General features: G+C 39.0%; 1 protein-coding gene and 1 long non-coding RNA gene across 2 annotated transcripts in view; both read left to right on the top strand.

Moving 5' to 3' along the window:
* Window positions 1-11,495: 11,495 nt before the first annotated feature.
* Window positions 11,496-26,162, top strand: part of drd4b (dopamine receptor D4b) — a 20,082-nt gene continuing 5,415 nt past the window's right edge. Inside the window, exons 1-3 of the mRNA XM_037790552.1 lie at window positions 11,496-12,057; window positions 14,198-14,310; window positions 17,519-18,114. Coding sequence (XP_037646480.1) covers window positions 11,809-12,057; window positions 14,198-14,310; window positions 17,519-18,114 — 958 coding nt within the window. The 5' untranslated portion in view covers window positions 11,496-11,808. The remainder of the gene's footprint in view (window positions 12,058-14,197; window positions 14,311-17,518; window positions 18,115-26,162) is intronic.
* Window positions 22,564-23,554, top strand: LOC119500709. Its single transcript, XR_005209673.1, has 2 exons — window positions 22,564-22,791; window positions 23,458-23,554. It is a non-coding gene; the product is annotated as an uncharacterized LOC119500709 (long non-coding RNA).

Raw genomic sequence — 26,162 nt, 5'->3', positions numbered from 1 at the left:
AAAAATAAAAAAAGTAATAAACAAAAGAAACCCTTGAAGAACTATATGGTTTAAAGCACATGTCTCTTTTACTATTATTGATATTGTTTTAAATCTTATATTATTGTTGGGTATTTTATTTTTGTATAATTTTTAATGAATGATTTTTTTTGCTTCACTGAATCCTGGTTCAATCACGTAAAGCACGTTTTAACATTGTGCTGTATAAATAAAGCGTATTATTAATTATTATCATTATTATTATTATTACTATTATTATTATTATTATTATTATTATTATTATTATTATACAGGGGTTTTTTTTGTCCTATGTCCCTATCAAAAAGTCTCTTATTAGCATCAAATATAGATGTATTTCACCGTTTCCTTTTTTTTCAGAATAACCAGGAATGTTTAAAAATGAACATTTATTTGTTGCAGTCAAGATTTATAATGGATTATATAAGTATGTTTAGGTTCGCCCACAAAATGCATTTTATTAGAAGTATTAATGTGTCAGATTTGAGCGCTCATTACAGAACAGTAACGAGTGAGATCTGTGAGATTTTAGTGAAACGGACACCAACTATGAGCTCACAGCCTCATAACTGATAAATTACACTGAACACTGATAAAAAGGCATCAACAAAGATTTACTTTTACTTTTACTTTTACTCTCCCATCAGGAAGAATAGGACAAAGGCAAAAATGAAGCTCAGATGTTGCTGTGATTGCTTTAACAACATGTAAACAGAGGTTGCAACCAAGTGTGATAGTTCACTCTGTTCATATAGATTAGCTTAGCTTAGCATAAAGGCTGGAAACAGATGGAAACAGCTAGCATGGCTCTGTTCAAACCTCTAAGGTGACAAAATCCCTCTTTGATCTCCTCACCAAAGCTCACTGATTACCTTTCTGTTACATACATATAAACAGACCAAATGTTAACATGTTAAAGAGCAGTATGACATTTTTATTTTTTACCTAATTAAGGATAAGAAAGCAAAGTGGTCTCTGTTTTTCATCCATAATAGTTTTGTTTAGAAGCATTTCAGCCTCACATGGGACTATAAACTCGTAGTCTTGTTTATAAAACTTTGGACTTTCAACTGACCCCCTTTTTATATAATAATTTGTGCCGTGTCGGTGATGTAACGGTAAGGTGGGGTTGTTGAGGTTTAGCAGTGAAGCTAATCTCATTAGAGACCTACTTATTAGCACTCTTGTTCCACATAAAGCAGAGAGAGAGAGAGAGAGAGAGAGAGAGAGAGAGAGAGAGAGAGAGAGAGAGAGAAAGAGAGAGACTTCAGTTATTCATTCATAAGTTGTTAAGGAGGTGGAATCTCTGTTATTTTATACTGAAAACCAGGAGGTGGAAGAAGTATTTATATCTTTTACTGAAGTAAAAGTAGTAATACTCCACTACAGGTAAAGCTCCTGCAGCCAAAAGCGTACTAAAAGTAATATCTGCTAAATGTACTTAAAGTAGTTGAAGTAAAGTATTGATGCAGTAAAATGTTCCCTGTCAGTGTTTTACTATATTCTATCTGATGTTTCTGGATTAATATCACTGCTGCATTAATGTGTATGTTGCATTTTAACTCCTTTATATCCTGTTGGCGAGTTTAATCTACAGCAATGCATTATGGTCTATAAGATCATCATGTATTCTTAGCGTCGCGTCATGTAAGAAACACGTATCTCTGATGTTTTCAGCTTTGTGACGATGCATTGTCCAGCTGATCCAAGAGGCTTTTTAACCCTCCTGTTTTTAAACTTCATCATATCATAAATATGGATTTCTTTAATCTAATTGCCCCAAAATAACACGGATGGTTGCCTACTGGGGTCTTTGCAAAACAATTATATATATATATATATTGACCACTACTGTCATTGAATTGTGGTTGTTTTATTAAAATCTATAGCTGTGGTCTTCCTGGGTCAAAATTGACGGGAAGACCACAGGTGTCATTATGCTATTAAAAAAAAATTAAATGCTTTCAAAACAATATTCTGATTAAAAGTTTACATATACCAGTATGTGATAATCCATCAAAATCATGTTCCTCTGATAATAACTATAGTTAAAATAATTCATAATATCTGCTTCTTCTTTTTTTTTGCTAAAAAAATTTGGTATAATTTCACAGAAATTAGGTTTATTAAACTTCATTTCCCAAAAAAAAGTGTAAAACTTAATAATTTAATTAGGAAAGTTTGCCAAAAAGGTGTAACACAGAATTGGGTGATAGTTTATACTGTATGCTTTATAAACAGTCAAACCAGACCGGGTCAATTTTGACCCGGGAAAACAAAAGTTGCATGGTCGACGGGAAGACAACAGGAGGATTAAAGCATTTATTTATCTTAAGAAGTAGGAGAAACATTTTATTTCTCTGTAGGGTTCTCACCATAATGTTGTCAGACACTTATAATAACAATCTGAGCCTGTTGGTGGCAAAAACAAGAACTTTTAGAGGATGTAACGTTACATTCACGCTCGTTTAGCGGCTGCCGGTTACAGCTTCCTCCCTCAATACTGGACCAGTTCAAACATTGTTCTCCCCAAAACATGAGAAAATAGGGTCCAGGTTGAAAAAAAACAAAGTTACCCTTTAAATGTAGCGAAGTAAAGGAAGCCTATAAAGTACTGTGGCATATAAGGCAGGGGTCTCCAACAAGTAGCCTCCGTTTCTGAGTGGCTCGTTAACGGTTCAAAGAATATGGACGTGAATTTGATACCACAAAGTCACTTTGTAAAACTGTTTAAATTATAACCCAATCAAATTCACAGACTTCCCGCCCCCTTCGGAGACCAAATGATTACACGCCTATCGGCTGTCAAGTAAATCAGTCAGGCTGCTGTCAGGTTTGTAACGCCATAACATACAGCGATGTTAGCAGACGAGCAAGTGCACACCAGATTTGACCACAGAAAACAGCCAGGCCAATAAAAAGCAGAAAAATAGACTATTTTCATGAGGAGTCGGTGTGTGTCACATTTGGGATGTGAGCGTGTCAGTCAGTAAAAGATGTAACAATCGAGCACCGAGTCCACAGCAACTTTTCATGTGACTTTCCGGCTGGTAGCGATCTACGAACAGAGAAGGTAAAGGAGCTGAAAACAACGCTTATAAAGACAGTCGCTGTTTACCAAACTGACAAAGAAGGCCAACGAAGCAAAGAGCCTTCGTTTAATGGAGAACATCCTCACAAAACACAAAAAGTCCTTCACCTTTGGAAGAATTGTAATAGAGGCGATGACTGCGGTGGCTGAAACGTTATTAAAGGACAAAAAGACAGAAATTATGTCTGCTGTTGATGGACAACTTGGTGCTTTGAGTAACACTCAGACACTTTCATTTTGTCAAATTAGCTCTCAGAGGACAAAAGGTTGGAGACCCCTGATATAAGGGTAAATAGTAAATAGTAGTAGTACAAATAGTACTTCAGTACAGCATATAAGTAAATTAACTTATTTGCATTCCACCACTGCAGAACTCCTCGTTACTGAAAAAACATTTGAAAGCTAAATACAGACTTCACGATGTCTCACTTTAAGCACGAGGTGAAGCTCGGCTGCTATTTGCAGATATCTCAGGAGGAGTGTGAACTAATCAACGTCTACAAAACGTCAAACGTAAGTGAGTCTCATAACTGAAGACAAAACATTTACGCTCATTCACAAAGGTTCAGTTCTGGCATTATGTTCCTGTCTGACCTGCATCATTAGTGTCGTCGGCGAGGATAAGTCACCTGGTCTGACCTGTGGCTGACACTGACATCACACGCTGAGGATTATGGGACGCAGGTCTGTCACAGGAGGTGTGATGACACGGGAAACAAAGTGTGAATGACACACAGAGCTGGTGATTTGTGAGTCTGATGAGCTTTAAAAGCACACACTGTGTGTCTGACAACCAGCAATGTGCTACTGACCTTTGACCCACAGTGCAGGTCTGAACTCGATGCCTTGGGACGGAGGTGGCTGCTGGTTGTTGCTCTCTATTCATACGGGCCAGATTAACAGTTTTCAGAGACTAGCTGGTGACCTTAGTGGAGCATTTAGCAGCTAAAGAGACAGATATTTCCCTCAGGAGTCGGTGGAGACGGGACTCCGTCGTTATTGTCTCCGACCGGGTGCCGGTGTCTTCCCTGTTCCCTCCGGCCGCGGTCGGGAGGCTGAGGCAGGAAAAGCCGACACTAGGATCAGCATTGATTCATGGAGAGACCTTCGTCTGGTCAGCTAACATTACTGCCAAGCAGCTGAAATATAGAGTGATATTGTGCTTTTAGCTGACGTGTGTCTCCTCACTGTGTTGAGCGATGCTCGTTCATGTCTATTTAGAGCGAGCACAAGCGCGAGCAACAGGACGCTGACTTTCGTTGACTTAACGGCCACAGGTGTCGCTTTTAACAAGCATTTCTGATTCTTACATAGAGTCCCTTTAAACGTCCAGTGAAAAGCAGAAAACATGAGATCTGTGTGGAGCGACAAGGAGATTGAAACCTTCCTCACATCGATACATGAAACAAACATTTCCATCATGTTTTTTACTTTGTTTTTTGAGTGGCATACATGCAGAATCCTGTCTTCTTCTGCAGTGGTTTAATGACACCATCAACTGCTCATCTCAATCAACCAACTCCTTATATTTACATAACATCAGTGAAAGGAAACGTACATTAATTCACATTTTCTTTTTCAGATTTTCTTGAAATTCGGTTCAAATTTGAGCTACATTTTGATAGAAACAACTTCTTTCTGCAGCCAAGCGGCCAAATAAAAAAATCAGTTATTGCAGCTTTAAAGAGGAATCTTCAGAACAAAACATGCACGATGAATAGTTTTGTGTGTGTCTTTTAAAAACTGTGACCTCTGATAGTTAAATCATGACACAATCCCTCTAAAGAAAACACTATTTATATTAGAAGATCAGTGAATGTAGGAACGGACCTACTGTACAGAATATTCCTCTCAAATACAGGATGAGTCATGAAGTAGAAGTCATTAATAAATGATGGTTTCTTCTTTTAAACCATATTAATAAAACCTTATGAGAGTTGAACTTCAAAGGATCTCATCAGCGCTGAGCTCCCAGCATGCACTGCAGAATATAATGTATCTGTCGGTCACAGCGTTTAGAGCAAGACCCCAGATTAACTTCTTTTCTCCTCAGTGTCCTGCAAATGTCCCGATTTCTAGTTTCAACTGTCCCAGACTTAACAACCCGTGTCCCATATTTACGTTTTTGTTTTTTCATGCTACATCATAAATATAGTTTTATTATAAACTATGCAAGTTAACATGGATCACTTCATTGATTCACTCTGGTTGGACATAGACGTTCTGCTAGTCGTTCCCTGCACTTATATCTGAATAAAATATTTAAATCACCTTACACTGTAGGTGAATGGCCATAATCAGTTTTCATTATATGTTTAATCCAACCCGGTCTCACAGGAAGGCGTATAAATACCACGACATTACACGGACATTCTGCGTGTCAAGAGTACGCGCTTTTTCATGTGCTATTTGCACGCTGCTTTTCGTGTGTTATTTGTACGCCACGCAACAACGCAGAGAAGAAAAAACACTTAGTTACTTACTTATCTTAAGCCCTAGTGAACTAGTGACGTTTATTAGGTTGAAACGAGGTTTAAAGAGTTTGGTGAAGCCGACTTGGAACGATCGTACCAACAAACCTCAAAGAAAAAAGTTTAAGATAAAGAATATGAAAATGTTCTTACATTATGCCCAATATCAGACCAATGCAGACCTTACACCAAACGACTTTTCAAGCAATTTCACTGTAGACATATTTCCAATGTCGGAATAAAATCATGAGAGATGCGACACGCTGCCGTGATCTCGATCGTTCATTGTAAGGTCGTCATAAAACTCAGTCCAAGCTGTCTTAAGTCAGTATTCCGTACTGATGTTACATTGTTTCCATGCGTATTTTATCTAGATTACGTTCTTATTTTAAGCCCAACCATGATGTTTTTCCTAAACCTAACTAAGTGGTTTTGTTGTCTAAACCCAATTGAGTGTTTTTGCACCTACATTCACACCTCAGCGAGGCAAAACGACATGCTATCCTCTGGTGGAAAGAGTGGGTCTATTACATGTTTTGGTGTGATATCGGGTTGGATGTTTATAGGGAGCGATAACGCACATTTAAAGGTCCAGTGTGTAGGATCTGGCAGTATCTCGCGGTGAGATGAGGAGATTGCAACCAAAGCGTGTTGGAGGTAGCCGATGTGAAAACGGAAATGGCCCTATATAGAGCCAGTTTGTAGGGTGGGTCACTTGGAGCAGAGCCAGTGCGCAGAGTGTTTAAGTAGGAAGTGAGTGATGAAGCAAGAGAGCGAGAGGGCGGCGACGAGAGCGAGTAACGTTATCGACTCCGACCCAAGCAGGAAAAGTTAACAGTGTTTGGTTTGTCCGTTCTGGGCTACTGTAGAAACATGACGGACTCCGTGAAGAGGACCCGCTCCTACGTAGATATAAACGGCTCATTCTAAGCTAACGAAAACACAACGGTTCTTATTATCAAGTGATTATACACTAAAGAAAACATACTTATTATTATCATATTCCATTTCTGCCAATAGATTCCCTGAAATGTTACACACGGTTCCTTTAATGGCCAGATAAAAGTCAAATCGGGTGACATGCAAAACTGAAACCTCTTGCTTTTTATATTTCAATTAATTTTCTAGTGAAAGTGTTGCTCATCGTTATCATATCACACCACTGACTTTTAATTAGTCTAGAAGTCTCATTTCACCTCTGACTCAGAACTGCAATCACATGCTCACATAGGCCGACAGATTACTTTGATATCAGGCAACTTTCTGCCAGAAAATATTTAAATATTACATTGCATTTGTTAATTGAGCTTTTGTCTCAGCGTGATTTATACTTCAGAGGTTATTCTGTACATCACAAGCTGCTCTAATTTAAACTTTGAGTTCAAGTGGAGAAAAAGATGATCAGCCCACATGGTTTCTTTTATTCCCGTCAGTGAGAAGACACTTCACAGCGATCTTCCTTCTCTTTAATGTATATTCTGCCCAAAGGGCTCAGGGCGAGTTTAACATCTGCGTTGTGTTTTTTTATTTGCATGCGTGCTATTCTCCTTCTCCTCTCTCAGCTATGTGATGATGTGTGAAAAAAAAGAACTGATTGCTGCAGACTTTATTCTAATGAGATTCATGCCACAGGAGCAGCCGTGGAACAAACACCTTTACACCAAGATCTGAAGCGCTAGAAAAACTTGTCAGCTGTTTGTAGCATGTGATGTCTGAATATAAAGTCGTGGGGTGAAAACTAGACCTGGAACTATGAGGCCTCTTTGCCCTCAGTTCACAGCAAATTCCAGAGCTAAGATTAGTTTGTAAGAAGTGTAAAAATATTCGCTCCTTCAAGTCTTGGTTCCTGTGAGGTTGGAGGAATAAACAACAAACAGAAAGGTTGTTGATTAGATATGTTGTTTTAACCCAAGTTTATCCAGCGTCAGTGTCGCTGCAACATCACACGGCAAGTTGCACGTTCACCTGAGAAAACAACGTGTTCAGATGAATAAAATAATAATTAAATCCTCTCCCCCAAAGACCGATTGTCCCAACATCTAAAGTAAGGTGCAAACGTTAGATTGTCCAGTTAACTAGCCTACTACTCAGTGTCACATACAATATCAGTAGTAACTAGAAAAGCAATTTCTGAAGAAATTGCGGTGTGAATGCTGGATGCTGAAGAGCTGACGCTACGCTGTAACGCTGGTTTAAATGATGTGAGAAGAAGATGAAGAAGTAGAAATAGTTGAAAAAGTGGCAATGGGTTTAATTTGTATGAATATCATTGAAAAGTTGAATAAAACCAATAGTGTATAAAAGATGTGGAATATTTAAAGGTTTTTGAATAGCTTATAAATGGTTAGTTCTGAGTTCCCTGTTAAGAAAGTTACCTCCTTGGGCTTTTATTTTGAAAAGAATAGGTGAATCCTTAGATTTCCTGTTCTAAGAGGTGGAACATTTTACAGTTTGAATGGAGTTTCTCGGTGAAAGTATGAATGAGCAGTGAAGAGTTGAAAATGCTTGAAAATGTTTAAATTCTGAACATGTCTTCCATTCATTTCAATGGAGAATTTTTGATGAATTATGGTTAATAATTCTGAAAATATGAAAGTTATGAATGAGAAAAGTAATAGCCATCATGTCCTAATTGAGCTGCACGTTTTGATGTTTGAATGGAGTTTCTATGTTGAAAAATGTGGAACGAGTAGCGTTGCAAAAAAAGTGGTCTGACGAAAAATACAAATAAACTCAGGAGAATAACATTTGTTGTGAATGCTGGAAGCATTCACACCAAATATAGCAGTGGTAGTACAATAGCTGTAGTACTAGTAGTAGAATGGTAGAATGACTCAAGTAGAATAGCAGCGGTATAGCAGCAGCACAATAGGTACAGTAGTAGTAGAAGTAGTTGCAGTAGTAGTAGCAATAGCAGCACAACAGTATATATACAGAATAATATCAGTTGTAGTAGTATCAATGGTCATAGAAGTAGTGGCAGCAGTAGAAGTGGAACAGCAGTACTAGCAGCTGTAGTAATAGTAGACAAATACTAGCATGTAGTGGTAATAGTAGTAGAATAGTAGGCTAGTAGTAGTAGCAGCACAATAGGTTGTAGAACGGTAGTAGTAGTAGTAGTAGTAGTAGTAGTAGCAGTAGTAGTAGTAGTTGTAGTAGTAGCAGCAGCACAATAGGTTGTAGAACGGTAGTAGTAGTAGTAGTAGTAGTAGTAGTAGTAGCAGTAGTAGTAGTAGTAGTAGTAGTAGTAGCAGCAGCACAATAGGTTGTAGAACGGTAGTAGTAGTAGTATCAGTATTGACAGAAATTGTAGTAAAAGAATATCAGTAGTAGTAGCAGTAGGATTAATAGTAGTAGAATATCAGTAGTACTAGCAGTAGGATTAATAGTAGTAGAATATCAGTAGTACTAGCAGTAGGATTAATAGTAGTAGAATATCAGTAGTACTAGCAGTAGGATTAATAGTAGTAGAATATCAGTAGTACTAGCAGTAGGATTAATAGTAGTAGAATATCAGTAGTACTAGCAGTAGGATTAATAGTAGTAGAATATCAGTAGTACTAGCAGTAGGATTAATAGTAGTAGAATAGCAGTAGTACTAGCAGTAGGATTAATAGTAGTAGAATAGCAGTAGTAGAGTTTGTCGATTAGTTGATTTTATCGACAGATCGGTAAAGCTGAGTTTCTCCACAAAGAATCACACTTTAAATCTGGTGTTTACCAGATGAACTCATACGTTTCTTAGAAATAAGTCATTCAGCATGAAAAAAGCCTAAAAAACGACTAATCAACTAAAGAAATCTCAGTCAACCGAGACCAAAACGACTGATTGGTCAACTAATCAACTAAGAGGAGGCAGTCCTACACATTACCCGTAGAGTTGTTGCCTTTATTTGTTCCATTCTCTCTAGTTTTAGTTGTACTTTTAGTTTGAAATCCTCCTCCAGCTGCGTCAGATCGACTCCCTTCTGCTGCCGACACTCTCTGACTCTGTAGGTGAACAACAACCTCAACACTTCATCCTGCTGATCAAATCGAAGCTTTGTACCTCTGCATGTTCACCCACGGAGAGCTGCAACACACTCACCCTCGTATGAGAAGAGAAGACTCTAAATACTGACAGCAGAGGAGGTACAAATATGTTTTTAACGTGATGGTCGTCTCTGCATTTGCAACAGAGAAAAACTGTAATAACATAAACCTTCTGTTGGAAAGACACTAAGAAACTAAACATGTAAATTGTACTTTTATGGTGTGGTATTAGTTGTTTTTGTTTTACTAAAATACCAGTAATGGAAAGTAACAACAAGTACATCTACTCAAGTAGCCTACTGTAATACTATACTGTACGTACAACTTTGAGGTACTTTCACTGTAGTTGAGTATTTCCATTTTACGCTACTTTATACTTCTACAACACAATTCATAGACAAATATTGTACATTTTACTCATATATTTGATAAATTAAGTTACTAGTTACTTCACAGACTAGTCAGAATAATACTAAATATTATCAACAAATAAGTTATGATATATTATTATGGATTAAACTACCCAGCAGTATATAAAGTAGTTAGAAATGAGCTCCACCTTTAAGAGCTGCAACATTAAAGTGATGAACACATTAATGCATCAATAATAATAATAATACGATAATATATTATTCTGAAATGGACCATTCTGCATAATGAGTACTAGTACTTTTGGTACTTTAAGTAGATTTTGATGCCACTAGTTTTGTACTTTTACTTAAGTAAAATTTTGAATGCAGGACTTTTACTTGAGTATTTGTACAAAGTGGCATTCCTACATTTACTTCAATAAATGGTCGGAGTACTTCTTCCTGAATATAATTGATGTATTATTAGAGGGAGGTCATCCAATTATACATCCATTTTCAAATGGATGTAGGATGGACATTGCCAAAATAAAAAAATAAATTAATGAATACATAAATGACTGGATAAATAAATAAATTCTCATTAAATGTTGCAAAAATATTATTAAAAATAAATGTAGCCATCAATTAATTGATAAAATGTGACATAAATTGATATTTCTGTTTTAATTTGCTTCTTTATTTATTTTTCTTTGTATTAATTCCCCAATCTATTAACTCTTCTGTTTAATTTTCCCTTTTATTTATTTATGTATTTATTTTTATTTATTTCCAGTATTTGTTTGTATTTATTTTTGTATTATTTTTTTTTGCACTTATTTTTTTAATTTATTTTATATTTATTTTAAAATGTATGCATTTATTTATGTATTCTCTGCACGATATTCCCTTTGCATTTCACTTATCTTATTTTATTTCTGTATTATTTTCTTTTTATTTCTTTATGCATTTCTGCCTCATTATGCAAATGAGTGGCCTGCAAACGAAGCTACTTTCAGTTATTAATTTTTTTTTTAGATTTATATACATTTCTTTGTATTGATTCTCTTATCCATTTACTCTTCTGTTTAATTTTCCCTTTATTTATTTATTTGTTTGTATTAATTTATTTTTTTATTTATTTTTTTATTTATTTTATATTTATTTTTAAATTTTAGATTTTTTGCATTTCACCCCAACCTAGAATAAGTTTATATTAACTGAATATTCTGCATAATTTCAATGCATTTCAATGTGTAGACCCTCTTACATTGAAATATGGTCAACTTAAACCTAAAGGTCGAAAAATGGGTCACATAGCTAAACATTCCTCTGAAATGATCTTTGTTGTCAAACAGCTGATTCTCTCCCCTGCTGTGACTCTTTCATGGTGCACCATCACCAGCAGCAGCAGCAGCAGCAGCAGCAGCAGAGCTCCAGTAATCAGATTTGCGCGGATGGATTTAAGCTGTTGCCTTCTGATTCGTCCACTCCTGCTCACTTATTCCTTCAGCAGCTGAGAAGACGGCAGAGAAACTGATCTACATAATGCTGCAAGAAGTAAATGATGAACCGAGAGGCTGAATAGCTGCAGGATCTGGTGATCTGGTTTTTGCGCGCTGCAGGATCTGGAGACTCTTCGTGCGTTTGGAGAGCTGGAGACGCACAGAGACTCAGTGCGTCAGGTGAGCTTCAGATGAGCGTCCTCTCGGGAAAACTCTCTCATTCTTCACCTGTAAACCTGTAAACGCACCTGCTGGTCTCTGAGCTGCTGGATCCGGCTCATAGATGAACACTGAGTCGGAGAGAGTCGCTCTCCGTCGGTCCAGGAGCGCGTCAGTCGGCGACCATGTCGGACATCTCCTCTGACTCTAACAACGACACGCTGCCGGAGGCTGCGGTCAACGACTACAACTTCCCAGCGCTGTTATTCGGGGTTCTGCTGATTGTGATCATCACCGGTGGAAACGTGCTCGTGTGCGTCAGCGTGTACGCGGAGAAGGCTTTAAAGACCACCACCAACTACTTCATAGTCAGTCTGGCGGTTGCAGACTTGCTGCTGGCGGTTCTGGTTCTGCCGCTCTTCGTTTACGCAGAGGTAAGAAACCACCTGCAGAGACCTGAGTGGGATTACTGAACAAACCCAGGGGGCACAAGAGGTCACTGGGAGGGGGGGCATATTATCAGGATGTAATAAATGTACGGAGAGTGTCAGTGTGATCTGCTGTGGCAGGAAGCTTTAGACGGACAGACAGACAGCCTCTCTTCACTTTAATTGGGAATTAAATACTGAAGTTTAGCTGCAGTCTGTCAACCGACAGCAGCACAAGACGACTACTAAGACACACAAAATGACCACAAGGGCATGCAAAATGAATACTAAATATGCAAAATGACTTAAAAGACACGCGAAACAACTGCAAAGTCACGTAAAACCAAAGACACACTGCAAAGAGACACCAAATGACCACAAAGACATAAATAACGACTACAAAGACACGCAAAACGACCACAAAGACACGCAAAACGACCACAAAGAGACACCAAATGGCCACAAAGACACGCAAAACAACCTCAAAGACATGCAGAACAACCTCAAAGACATGCAGAACAACCTCAAAGACATGCAAAACGACTGCAAAGACATGCAAAATGACTGCAAAGACACTGAAAGCGTCCAAAACAGACACCAAATGACTACAAAGACACGCAAACCTACAAAGACATGCAAAATTATCACAAAACTTGCAAACATGGACACAAATACACGCAAAAAAGACACTCAAAACGGCCACAAACAGACGCCAAATGACTGCAAAGACATGCATAACAACTACAAAGACATGCAAAACGACCACAAAGAGACACCAAATGACCACAATGACATTTATTTATTTATTTAATTATTTTATTTAAAAGGGACCATGTACAGTTTAAAACATAAATGTCACCATTTGATGCACCGTACCAGATTATAGCTTTAAGCTCATTCACATCTGTAGTCCCTTGGCAGGTCAAAACAAAGAAACATACTACAGTCATACAAGAAAGAACATACATGCGTAATGACTACAAAAAGACACGCGAAACAACCTCAAAGACATGCATAACGTGTACAAAGACACGCAAAATGACTGCAAAAACACGCAAAACAACCACGAAGAGATACCAAATGACACGCAAAGCCAGAGACGCACAAAACAACTACAAAGACGTGCAAAATGACCAAAATAAAACACAAAAATTACCACAAAAAAGCGAAAAAAAAGAAACGCAAAATAACCACAGAGACACAAAACCACTCTAAAGATGCGCAAAGACACTGACGGTCGCTTTGTGTCTCTTTCAGTCTGGTGTTTTGCTCCAGTGTCAGACAACGGGGGGGCCTTTTACATGTCTGTGCCCCGGAGCTCATTGTTTTATAACCCATCCATGACAGTAGCTTGCTTCACACCTGACACCTGCAGACATGGTACACTGCACAAAGAGCAGAAGAGTTTAGTGTGTAAAGAAACACACCTTTACATGTTTAGGAGTCTAATTATTCTCACACGTAAAAACAAATATTTGGGATATCCTGGTTACAACTATAAAAAGGATCAATGCTTGAACTTGAAGTAATCTGAGCTGGGAAGGTTGCCCATTAAAGCCACCAGAACCAGTTCATCATGACACAAATAGGAGACCATCTAGTAGTGAGTCATGCTGCCTCTCTTATGTCGTTAATGAGGATCAATTAGAGTCAGAGAGTCACTGGGGGTTCGTACTGGTTATTAGGAGAGGCATGATCCATGAATCACAATATTCCAGGTAATATAAACACGTTTGAAATAGTAATCTAGCTCTTATTAAAGTATTAAAGCCACCTGCCCACTGGCCTGTCAGTCTAACTATCTGTCTGTCTCCGAGATGAGGCTTCCCCCTTAAGTCCTCTTTAATTAGCTGCATTTGTGATCTTGTTACCTGCACCAGCGGCCGCTGCAGCCAGTTAATCTACCCGAGTGTCACGCCGGTGCTTTGTCCACATGCACTCACCGGATTAGAGGAAGTCAGTCTGAAAGTTAAAACCTCTCCGTGTTCACCTGAGGAGAAGTCAGGAGAGGAGAAAGTGTTTCACTGGAGGAATGTTTGTCTCACCGCTGAGCTGCAGTGGTGCAACAGGATTAAACATATTTACTCTCAGATTTAGAGCTAATCACTGTGTGTTTGTGTGTTTCTTTCTTTCTCTGTGTGTGTAGTTTCAGGGTGGAGTTTGGTCCTTGAACATGCTGATATGTGACGGCCTGATGACCATGGATGTGATGCTGTGCACCGCATCCATATTCAACCTCTGTGCCATCAGCGTGGACAGGTATGTGTGTCTGGTCAAGGTTTGGATAAATAATCAATCATCCCTCTACAGCTGCTGTGAGACAACGGAGGAAGGGAATAAGGAAACCAGTGGTGGGAGTGCGAGGATTCATATTTATCTTTTATTTTATCCATAAATAAGATATAAGATAAGATAAGATATTCCTTTATTAGTCCCGCAGTGGGGAAATTTTGCAAATCAATCAGATACTGTGTTTTAAAGGGACTGTATGCAAGTTTTTACACATATAAATGTTTTGATTGCCAGTGTGTGAACAGGTTGTAACCTAACCTAAAAAATTAGACCTTCCGCGACTTTCTTATTTTCCCCTATGAGCCTGTAGTAGACTGCTTTAATGTGAAGAATGTGGGACGTTTTTTCCGGGAAAATCCAACGGATGTAACGTCATACGCACTGACGTGTGCCTTTATTTTCAGCTCCGCTTACAGAGCTAACAGTGTGCAACCACAGCTAGTCAACCGACAGCAACACAAAACAACTTCAAAATAGCAAAACCACTACAAAGACATGCAAAATGACCTCAAGGTCATGCGAAACTACTACAAAGACACAAAAAACGACTGCAAAGACGCGCAAAGAGACCACAATGACATTCAAAATTAATTAAATTAAATTGAACCGTTTTAACCGATAGCGTTAATCGGTTAAAATGCTTAATGTTGGTTAATTATTAACATCCCTAGTTCTCATCACAACTCAGACTCCAACACAAACTCAACAGAAGCACAAAAAAACAAAGTTACATCTTGTGAAGCCCGTCTGTGAAACAGAAATGTGACTGATGTCGGGGCGAAAACTAGGATCAACATCAGCGGGATTCACAGCGGGAGATAACATTACTGCCAAGCAGAGAAATATAGAGAGATATTCTGGTTTTAGCTTTCAATCAGTTTCAGTCTTGTGTGTGTCGCCTCACTGTTTTGACCGATGCTCGTGCGTCTACGTAGTGTGAGCGTGACCAACGGGGCACTAACTGTCGTTAACAAGCAATTACTGATTCTTCCATAGAGCCACTTTAAAATTAGACTACACTTTAAAATCCTGCTCCGTTCACCACACTGAGTTCATAAGAGGAGACGAGTGTGATCCTCCTGCACTCAATATCAGTTCATTAGAGGTTTGATGAAGGTGTGACGAGTCCATTAACTCCATTGGCTCAAATTAAAATTCATCAAAACAATCGAGGTGTGAAGTGATGGAGGTGATACTTTCACCTTTTTCTTTTTTTAAACAACAACTGGAGTGCTGCATTTGTCCTCAATTTGTTTTGGGGAAACAAACACATTTTAACAAACTCTTGTTAGGAAAAAAATGTTCCAAATTAGAGATTATAAACTCTAATTTGAATGTGTTGAGGTTTTATACGCAGCAGTAGTTTTAGAATAATTATACACTGGAACAAAAAGTACTACAAATCAAGCCGTGTGGATTCTGCAGCGTTCAGTAAATTACTTATTTACTGCTTGTGTTCGTCTCTGGATTTCCCCTGCTGGGATAATAAAAAAAGTTTGACTTGACTCTGGAGCTGCAGAATAAAACTCTAGTGTTAATAGAAAACAAAGCAGACGGCAGCTGCAGAACATCTCTGCATGGCAAACGGACAATTTATATTACACACATAAAACAAACCTTTAAAAAGTAGAAATTACCAGCGACCGCTGTCTGGAGCAGCAGGGTGATGCCCTCACGTACCTTTTTTATTTCCTTTTCTTCAACTACTTCAATAAAATAGGAACATGATGAGCGGAGGGTTTGGAGAGGAAACAGACAGTTTTTTGTTTCGCCTTTTTTAGCATCTAAAACTTAAATTACTAAATACTAACTTTAAAGTAACCCTTTAAATTACACATTAGAAATAACAGGAATCATGTAATATACTTTAATGTAAAATTAAAGTTTTGGTGTATCTTATAACTACTGAATAATATCTGATAAATACTTGAAAGAATGAAAAGGAAAGATTTATTAGGTATTAACTAGGGCTGTCAAAGTTAATGCAATAATAACGCGTTACAGGGACTGTTTGTAAGAATCAGAAATGTCTTGTTAACAGCGACACCTGTGGTCGTTAAGTCAACGAAAGTCAGCGTCCTGTTGCTCGCGCTTGTGCTCGCTCTACATAGACATGAACGAGCATCACTCAAAACAGTGAGGAGACACACGTCAGCTAAAAGCACAATATCACTCTATATTTCAGCTGCTTGGCAGTAATGTGAGCTGACCAGACGAAGGTCTCTCCATGAATCACTGCTGATCCTAGTGTTGGCTTTTCTTGCCTCAGCCTCCCGACCGCGGCCGGAGGGAACATGGGAGACATCGGAGTTTTGGTCGGAGACGATAACGTTTCTCTCTGCGGAGCCCCGTCACTTCACAAGACACGGGAAACCTCTGTTGGTCTGGAGGAGCTGCAGCAGTTATTTCTGCACAAAAGTCCACTGAACATTCACTAGATATTCTCAGAGCTAAATTAACTCTTCAGTGTGGAGTGTGCGCGCATGAACGTGAGAGTGGAGCGAAAGAGCGAGAACGAGCGCGGTGTGTGAGTGAAGGCAGGCAGAGGAGCAGAGGAGCAGAGGAGCAGAGTACAGCAGAGACTCCGGCCCTGGAGACCAAAGCTACGGTAATGTTGGAGTCTGAGTCTGAACAGCGTAGCCACACGCGAGCGCGCATGGGACACCGACCCGCAATGATTTATAAGTGTAAGAAGTTACAAACAGGCCCTTTATAGCAAATTTGTCATACTATGTAATACTAGCCAGTCGCGAAGTAGGTTAAATAACGCTCCAAACTAAATTTTGCCATTGTCATGGCCATTTTCAAAGGGGTCCCTTGACCTCTGACCTTCAGATATGTAAATGAAAATGGGTTCTATGGGTACCCACGTGTGTTGTTGATTGATTTCCATTAATAAATATATACATAGATTTGAACAAAGCAGCATATTTGCCCACTCACATGTTGATAAGAGTATTAAATACTTGACAAATTTTCCTTTAAGGTACATTTTGAACAGCTAAAAAATGTGTGATTAATTTGCAACTAATGCAATTAGCTATGAGAAATCATGCGATTAATCGTGATTAAACATTTGAATCGACTGACAGCCGTAGTATTAAGTAACCGCTTTGAAACAGTTTAGTCTATTTGACATGTTCTTTAGAGTTTTAACTCTTCTGTTGTGTTGCAGGTTCATTGCCGTGTCCATCCCACTAAACTATAACCGGAGACACGTGGACCAGCGTCAGCTCTTCCTGCTGTCGGCCACCTGGCTGCTGGCCCTCGCCGTGGCCTCGCCCGTCATGTTTGGCATCAACAACGTGCCTAACCGCGACACCAGCGAGTGCAAACTGGAGGACAACAACTACGTGGTTTACTCCTCGGTCTGCTCCTTCTTCATCCCCTGCCCCATCATGGTCCTGCTCTACTTCGGGGTTTTCCGCGGGCTGCGACACTGGGAGGAGACCCGTAGGGTCAAACTGCGCAGCAGCATCGAGGCCTGCAGGAAGCTGCAGCACGCGGTCGTCGCCACCGCCCTCCCCCCGCTGGCGGGCACCATCCCCGGGCCTCTGCCAATGCCTCTGCCCAGGGTCATCGAGAGGGACTTGGCCCAGTCTCGGCTGGACGATACGGACGACTACATGCAGCAGGAGATTCCCTATCCTCGGCAGTACAGAGAGAACTCGGTGCCCACGATAACGTTCAGCCAACAGCTGCACAGGAAGAAGAGAGCCAAGATCAACAGCAGGGAGAGGAAAGCTATGAGGGTGCTACCTGTCGTAGTAGGTGAGTGTTCACGTCCTCCCCCTCCTCCAATCAGAGGCAGATCTAGGTACAGTTAAAGAACCATGTTTTAACTACCAAACACTACTTTACAGCTCTGTGAGCCACAAGACACCCGGAGTCTGCTGCTGGCAGCAGGTGTAGTTCAAGCTTTGTTGCAGAGGTCTGTTTCACAAAACCAATTATTTATGAGCACCACTTATACGTGCCCCAGAATGCTCCACAATTCCTGTTCCCTTTTGGTTAAAGTGGCAGTAGGCAGAATATGTTTGACATCATTGGGCAAAAATTCCATAATAACCTTTCAGCATATTGTAATTCAAGTGTCTCCGGGTAGGGAATGAGTCCTTACCCCAAGTGAAGGAGTTCAAGTACCTCGGGGTCTTGTTCACGAGTGAGGGGACAATGGAACGTGAGACTGGCCGGAGAATCGGAGCAGCGGGGGGGCGGTATTGCATTCGCTTTACTTTATCGAAAGTAATATAATGAGTAACATAACTATTTACTTTTGATTCTAAATAATAAGCAAAGTTATATTATTACTTTTTATAGGAGTAATTAGTTAAGTGAGTGACTTACCCGACACTGGAACCAACAAACCAGTGATTAGTTTCTGGTGAAGGATGAGGCACTTCTGTACATTTGCACTGTGCATGCAAAGATCTGTCACTATGATCAGTATGTGCAATTTGATGCAGTTCTTTATCCAGATGCAGCTTGTGAAAGTAACACATTTACAGTGGAGGATTGTGCCGCATTGGCAAACGTACGAGCGCTTTCAAGAGTCTATGATTTTCTTTAACACGGACATTTTAAGTACGGAAAGCTGCGTCAACAGAGTTGGCCTCATTCAGACGAATAAGAGGGCTGTAAACGCTTAAAGTCGGTCTAAACAGTTATTTCATCCGTACAACTGTTTAATATCTGACTGATTATGGTCCGACGTCAGGCAGGTTGAGCGCCTCTTGTTCTTTACGGCGTTATTTATTTACATAAATGGATTTCTAAGAACCAAACAAACATCTGAAGTGTTTCTTTCTTTTGCTTTCTCTTTAATATTTGTAAGGGAATTGTACCATTCAGAAGGCAACAGTCGACTCACTGAAGGATTACCTCTGTGGTGATTGTTTACTCGTAGAAGATGTTATAAAAGTTTTCAAGTGAAAGTGTTGTTTCCTGTGCCGTCGGAGGGCATTGTGTCTTTCATTACGGCCACTTGTGCATTTCAGTTATCTGTTGATTCACTGAAGCAGGAAATGGAAAGTAGAATTGCTGGTGACAGTAGGTGAGGTGTTTAAGTGCTCAACAGTTCAATATGGTAATTATGACCCCGTTTAAAATTGGCACTGCAGCAGCTGTGTTTGGCGCCTATTAATCAAACAGGATCACAAGATAAATTAAAAACATATTTAAAGACCCAACAGCATCTCTGATGTGTGGATTTTCTTTCAACTGTTTCCAGGAATGTTTACCTGCTGCATGTTTTGGAGGATAAAAAAGGACGTTGAACTCTTCCAAACAGTTAATTAGCTTTTTGCACTTTGTGTACACAGTTTAATTAATGTTTGCAGCTCAGGTACCGTAGGTGTGAGGATACCCGACGTTCATGCAGGTTCACTGTGAGCGCCGGGATAAAAGCGTCACCTCTGACTCGCCGTCTCTCAACAAGCAGCGCCATTATAGCTTAAAGCCCTCAATCCAATTATTATGTAACACGTGATGCTACAGTCGCACCACCTCTCCTGTACACAGACAGGCTTTGATTCGTTCACTGTTTGGACCAATGACCCACTTCAGATTACTACATATATATGCAGTATTTATACAATTTACTACGGCTGCAACATGCCGTGCTCAGCAGATTTTCATCCAGCGTTAGGTCAGTGACGTACGGCAGCACACGGCGGTACAACACCATAAAACCATCCGCACTAATTTATGTCAACAGTAAAGAGTTTCAACAAGCAGAGCAAAGCCTCGACCGCAGAGCACAAACTGATTCTATACAACACTAACACGCCGTCGGTAGTCTGCAGAGGTAAACAACACGAGAGCATAAATAACTGGTTTTATGGTTTAACAAGTTCTGTCCTCATTAATGCCTATTTATTTATTCATATGTTTTTTATCTCACAAGGCATGTGCAATATTTAACACATCTTTCTTCTTTGTAATTTATTACTGTGTCTTTGGCTATGTAGTGTTTTAAGTTGATTCCAGCTGTGTGCAGCACTATTGCCCAAGAAAACGTTCCCCTCGGGGACAATAAATATATACAGTATATATATCTTATTATCTCCACCAAGGCTGAAGGCCTAGGAAGGAGGTCATGTTTTCACCGGTGTTGGTTGGTTGGTTGGTTGGTTTGTTGGTTGGTTGGTTGGTTGGTTGGTTGGTTGGTTGGTTGGTTGGTTTGTTGGTTTGTTGGTTGGTTGGTTGGTTTGTTGGTTTGTTCGTTGGTTGGTTGGTTTGTTGGTTTGTTTGTTGGTTGGTTGGTTTGTTGGTTTGTTTGTTGGTTGGTTGGTTTGTTAGTTTGTTGGTTTGTTTGTTGGTTGGTTGGTTGGTTTGTTGGTTGGTTTGTTGGTTTGTTGGTTGGTTTGTTGGTTTGTTGGTTGGTTGGTTGGTTGGTTTGTTGGTTTGTTGGTTTGTTTGTTTGTTGGTTGGTTGGTTTGTTGGTTGGTTGGTTGGTTGGTATGTTGGTTTATTTGTTGGTTGGTTGGTTTGTTGGTTTGTTGGTTGGTTTGTTGGTTTGTTGGTTGGTTTTTTGGTTGGTTTGTTGGTTGGTTTGTTGGTTTGTTGGTTTGTCCGCTTGCAGGATTACTCCAAAAGTCCGTGATGGATTTGAATGAAATGTTTTGGAGGGGTGGGGTGTGGCGTATATCTTGCGAGGCCTTCTTGATGAGGGGTGCAAGACAACTTTTTTTTAAATACAGTTGGCCTATGTCTCAACGTTTCAATCATTTCTGTGAAGAAAACTAAAAGTTTGGATTATTATTACCACATAAACTTAAAAAAATAGAAAATTATGCAGTTAAAACTACCAAAGAGCTAATAGAATGACGGCTCAGGGAGAAGAAAAGGCTGAATTCGTCAAAAAAAAAAGAAGCCTATTAAGTAGGTATGATTGTTAAAAATAATAATTAAAAAAAACATAATAGACATTTGTGTTAAAGGTTCCTAAAAATAACAGGAAAACTCATCTCGGATGCAATATTCACTGGAAATAATCTGCTCAATTCATCCAAATCACTCGTTTTTACACAAACTTCCTGCAGTTATGGTGTTCACTATTTTTTACGGTTAATGTTATGCATTGAATATAATATGAAATACCCATAAAATGTCGCTGAGTCAGGGGTCGTCAGTTTACATGCACAAACATGCCAACGCTCTCTGGTGGATATATATACTATATATACTATATATACTCTATCTGTGATAAGATAAAGGCCAGTTATATCTGCCATGAAGCTAGTAGCACACTGAAAACTAGGTAAAGATCAAGTGTACTGTTAATTAGAGTTTTCTTTCTTGCTTTTGTGCCTAAAATACTCTAAACTAAATATACAGAACAGACACAGATCCCTACAAAACATAGTTTTATCAGACCTGAATGCATCTTATGAATAAAAAGTGATGAATGATGTCCTACTGACAGTACAGCTGTGGCACATTATGCAAAGTCCTCCAATCTCCTGGAAAGAGAGACATAAATCTCATCCATCAAACTCTCAACACAAAGCTAATAAATCGCTCCGACCTGTTTTATCGCCAACATGCGACGACACCTGAGACAAATGGCCTCGGTTTGATTTAGCGACGCAGTTATTCACTGTCGTGGCTGATGAAGGAAAATAAGCGTATTAAAGGAGGGTTATCATGTGAACAGAGAGCTCACCTGTGTTTGTTCAGCCAGACATGGACCTCTGGTTTCAGTTTGAGGAGGGGATATAAATCATGTTTTCACACTCAGGTCTCTAAATGGGACAGTAAAGGCAAAATTACCCTTGAATCTCTGTCCCTGTGTGACCTGTTGAGTTAACCCTTAAAAGCCTAACGTAGCATCGATGCTACGTGAGACATGTTTCTATAAAACATTATAGTTGTGTCTGAAATCATTCACTCATCACTCCTCCGTACTCACTATCGAGAGAGTTCTACGTAAAGGACTTTATATCGTGAGCTCATCGGCAAAATGAAAACTTTCAGACACTACTCAGGTCATTTTCTCTGTGCTGTTAATGACGTCATTGCTGTCGCACAATTAAAACGTGCCAGATCGACTTCGGCTGGTGAACCATCCGTAATAAATACCAACACAGTCTCACGGCAGTTCGTGAAATAGTCACAAAATTTAATCTATTTGATTCGTGTACACAGACACGAATTTCCTTTCAACAACCTATTTTCCGTGCGTTTTCCTACGAGTGTCCAGCAACACGTGACGCACGTGTCAATTTCTGTTCCAGTCTTTTCAAAACTTAGTTAGGTTTAGGAAAAGATCAACATGGTTAGGTTTAGGCAACAAACTACTTAGTTAGGTTTAAGAAAAGATCGTGGTTTGGTTTAAAATAACACTAGAAGTGCCGTAACTTGAGTACAGAAGTTCCATGACAAAAACTACTTAGTTAGGTTTAGGAAAAGATCGACTTGATTAGGTTTAGGCAACAAACTACTTAGGTGGGTTTAGGAAACAAACTACTTAGTTGGGTTTAGGAATAGATTGACTTGATTAGGTTTAGGCAACAAACTACTTAGTTAGGTTTAGGAAACAAACTACTTAGTTGGGTTTAGGAATAGATCGACTTGATTAGGTTTAGGCAACAAACTACTTAGTTAGGTTTAAGAAAAGATTGACTTGATTAGGTTTAGGCAACAAACTACTTAGTTAGGTTTAGGAAACAAACTACTTAGGTGGGTTTAAGAAAAGATTGACTTAGTTAGGTTTAGGCAACAAACTACTTAGTTGGGTTTAGGAATAGATCGACTTAGTTAGGTTTAGGAAACAAACTACTCATGGTAAATGGTAAATGGACTTGCATTTATATAGCGCTTTTCTAGTCTTCCGACCTCTCAAAGCGCTCTACACTACATGTCAGTATTCACCCGTTCACACACACATTCATACACTGATGGCAGAGGCTGCTAAGGTGCCAACCTGCCCATCAGGATCTAAACTAAATACTCATTCACACACCGATGGCTATGCCTTCGGGAGAATTTTAGGGTTAATTGTTTTGCTCAAAGACACATCGACATGTGACCCCGGAGCAGCCGGGGATCAAACCACCAACCTTGCGATTGGTGGACAACCTGCTCTACCCTCTGATCCACAGCCGCAATTAGTCCATTGCAACATCACCGCCCTGCAGCAGAGCTACGCTTCCGCCATTTGGGACTGAAAGCGACTCCTGGACGCCAGTATAACATCCGCCTACAAAGTGGTGTACTAGATTAAAACAAAATTATTTCTATTCTATTGTCATATTCTACTGAAATGGCCTGTGTTGAACGATAAAATATTAAAAATATAATAAGAGTTTTCAGTCCAAAATGGCGACAGCAGCTGTTGACAAAAAACACTTTGAGTTTCGTCTCTTTGCTTCTACACTCTTTGCCATCATTGTACACTACTTTTGCATTTTGGGATACTTTGAGTCCACTAAATACGGTATAATTATTCTCACTATACATTCGGACAGCACTACAAAATAGCGATCTCACTAAATAGTCCACTATATAGTGAGTATAGTGAGGGATTTCAGATACAGCCTAAATTATTTTGGAACCGTTCATGATGGAAAAGATGTAGATCTGCAACGATTAATCAACCTTTAAATTAATCGGCAACTATTTTGATAATTGATCAATCGGTTTGAGTATTTATAGTCTAAATTCTGATTCCAGCTTTTTAAATGTGAATATTTTCTGGTTTCTTTGCTCCTCTATGACAGTAAACTGAATATCTTTGAGTCGTGGACAAAACAAGACATTTGAGGAGGCCACTTTTTGGGCAATTTTTCAGCTAATCGATTAATCTAATAAACTAATAAGAGTTAGTTGCAGCCGCATCCGACGTCACATGGAGCTCAAAAACCCCTAAATACAACTTTTTACATTGAGAAAAAGAAAAAATCCCAAGTTGACTATGGAGTTATTAAAAAAAACACGTTTTTTTTAATGTCAAATATGGTATGCTCACACACAGGTAATGCATGATGGTGACTTTACACTGCACCAGAAATAAAGGGTAGGTTCTCCTGAATCATATGATGTATAACATTTAATACTGACTGAAAGAATAAGCTCAGAATTGACAAAAATATAAAACTATGTCCAGGCATTTCTTTGTATATGGAGGCTGTAGAGGGTTAATATATAAAGGTTGTCTGCTTCTGTATCTTCGTCTTTCCTGTGGCGCTAAAATGCACGATTTTCTTGTGAGGGAGAAAAGTCAAGAAATCCAAAACTGATCGAACCCCCCTGAGCAATAATGTCACGGGTAAAAATTATGAGACAGCAGGGTCGTTACATTTCTACTCCGTCTCTAATGAACCCCGTCTGGTCGTGAATCATTTACAGTCACGCTGTCAAGTCTCAATGAAACGCATCGTCTTCATGTGACACGTTTCTCCCGTTGAAGCCGAATCTTCAGGCGGGACAAAACACGGAAGAAGTAGAAATTAATGAGAGATCGGTTACGAGGAGAGAGGGACTTCTCTTAAGAGATGAGACGGGCGGAGGGATGTGGGTTGTTAGAGTTTTATGATCTGCCTGCAGTTACAGCACGAGGTCGTCCATTAAAGTTATTTTCTCACGTTCGGCTTGACACTTATTTTCATAATATGCTGCATTAAATCATTCAAATCATGTAGCTTGAGTTTGTATCTGCACACATTTAAATCTTTTATATTTAACTCTGAGCTTTTTTGACTTTTGAACATTTAGGTTTCTGCCCTAAACGTTTGTTCATTCAATGCCAAGTTTGCAAGCGTCCACCTTCTGTCCATCTTATCTGTTATTAGGTTAATACAGATTTATTATACATCACAAACTGAAGTGTTTTCAGGTCATTTCACCTGCTTTAGTAAAGCTACAATCTCTAACTGTCTCACTGTAGCAGCTCTGAAGGTTAAAGGTCCTGCCCTCTGTAAATCCTCAGTTTAGTGTCATAATGATACAGTACGCAGCATATATATATAGTATATATACGGTACGCAGTATATACAGTATATATAGTATATATACGGTACGCAGTATATACAGTATATATAGTATATATACGGTACGCAGTATATACAGTATATATAGTATATATACGGTACGCAGTGGTGGGAAAATAACTACTGTATGTTCATTTATTGAAGTACAATTCTGGGCTTTGTTTCTTTAATACTTCCCTTTTCTGATACTTTATACTTCTACTTCACTAAAATTCCTCCCACCACCAAAACATGTCCACTGTGTCGAGCTCTAACAGGATTAATAATATGAAATCTAATATTATTATAGATTAAGATAATACTTTCACAAGCTACCCAGCAGTATATAAAGTAATTCAAATTAAATAATACAATAATATACATTATTCTGCATAATGAGTACTTTTACTTTTGACACTTTAGGTATATTTTGAGGTTTATACTTGTGTACTTTTACGTAGTAAAAAAATCCTCAAAAGTAAAATTTTGAATTTAGGACTTTTACTTGTAGCAGAGTATTTCTACACAGTGGTATTACTACTCTTACTATAGCATAAGATCTGAATACTTCTACGATGATACACGATGCAGCACTCACACCTCAATGGATTACAACTAACTATTCTGTTCTTTATTATTCTGTTGATAATACGTGCAAAAAAAGTGCTCAAGTTGAACCATTTCTTAGGGTTTTCTTTTTTGTTTTTCTCAGATTATAGTTCAAAATGCACCAAATCCGTTAAATAAATCGGAGGAAAAAACGTTGACCCATGATGAACTTATAAAACATAACAATGCATCGTGTTTTATAATACTTAAATACTTAAAATCAGCTCCACTCTGACCAAC

Source organism: Sebastes umbrosus, chromosome 2, assembly GCF_015220745.1.
Source record: "Sebastes umbrosus isolate fSebUmb1 chromosome 2, fSebUmb1.pri, whole genome shotgun sequence".
Classification (NCBI taxonomy): Eukaryota; Metazoa; Chordata; class Actinopteri; order Perciformes; family Sebastidae; genus Sebastes; species Sebastes umbrosus.
This window is presented reverse-complemented; position numbering and strand designations above follow the sequence as displayed.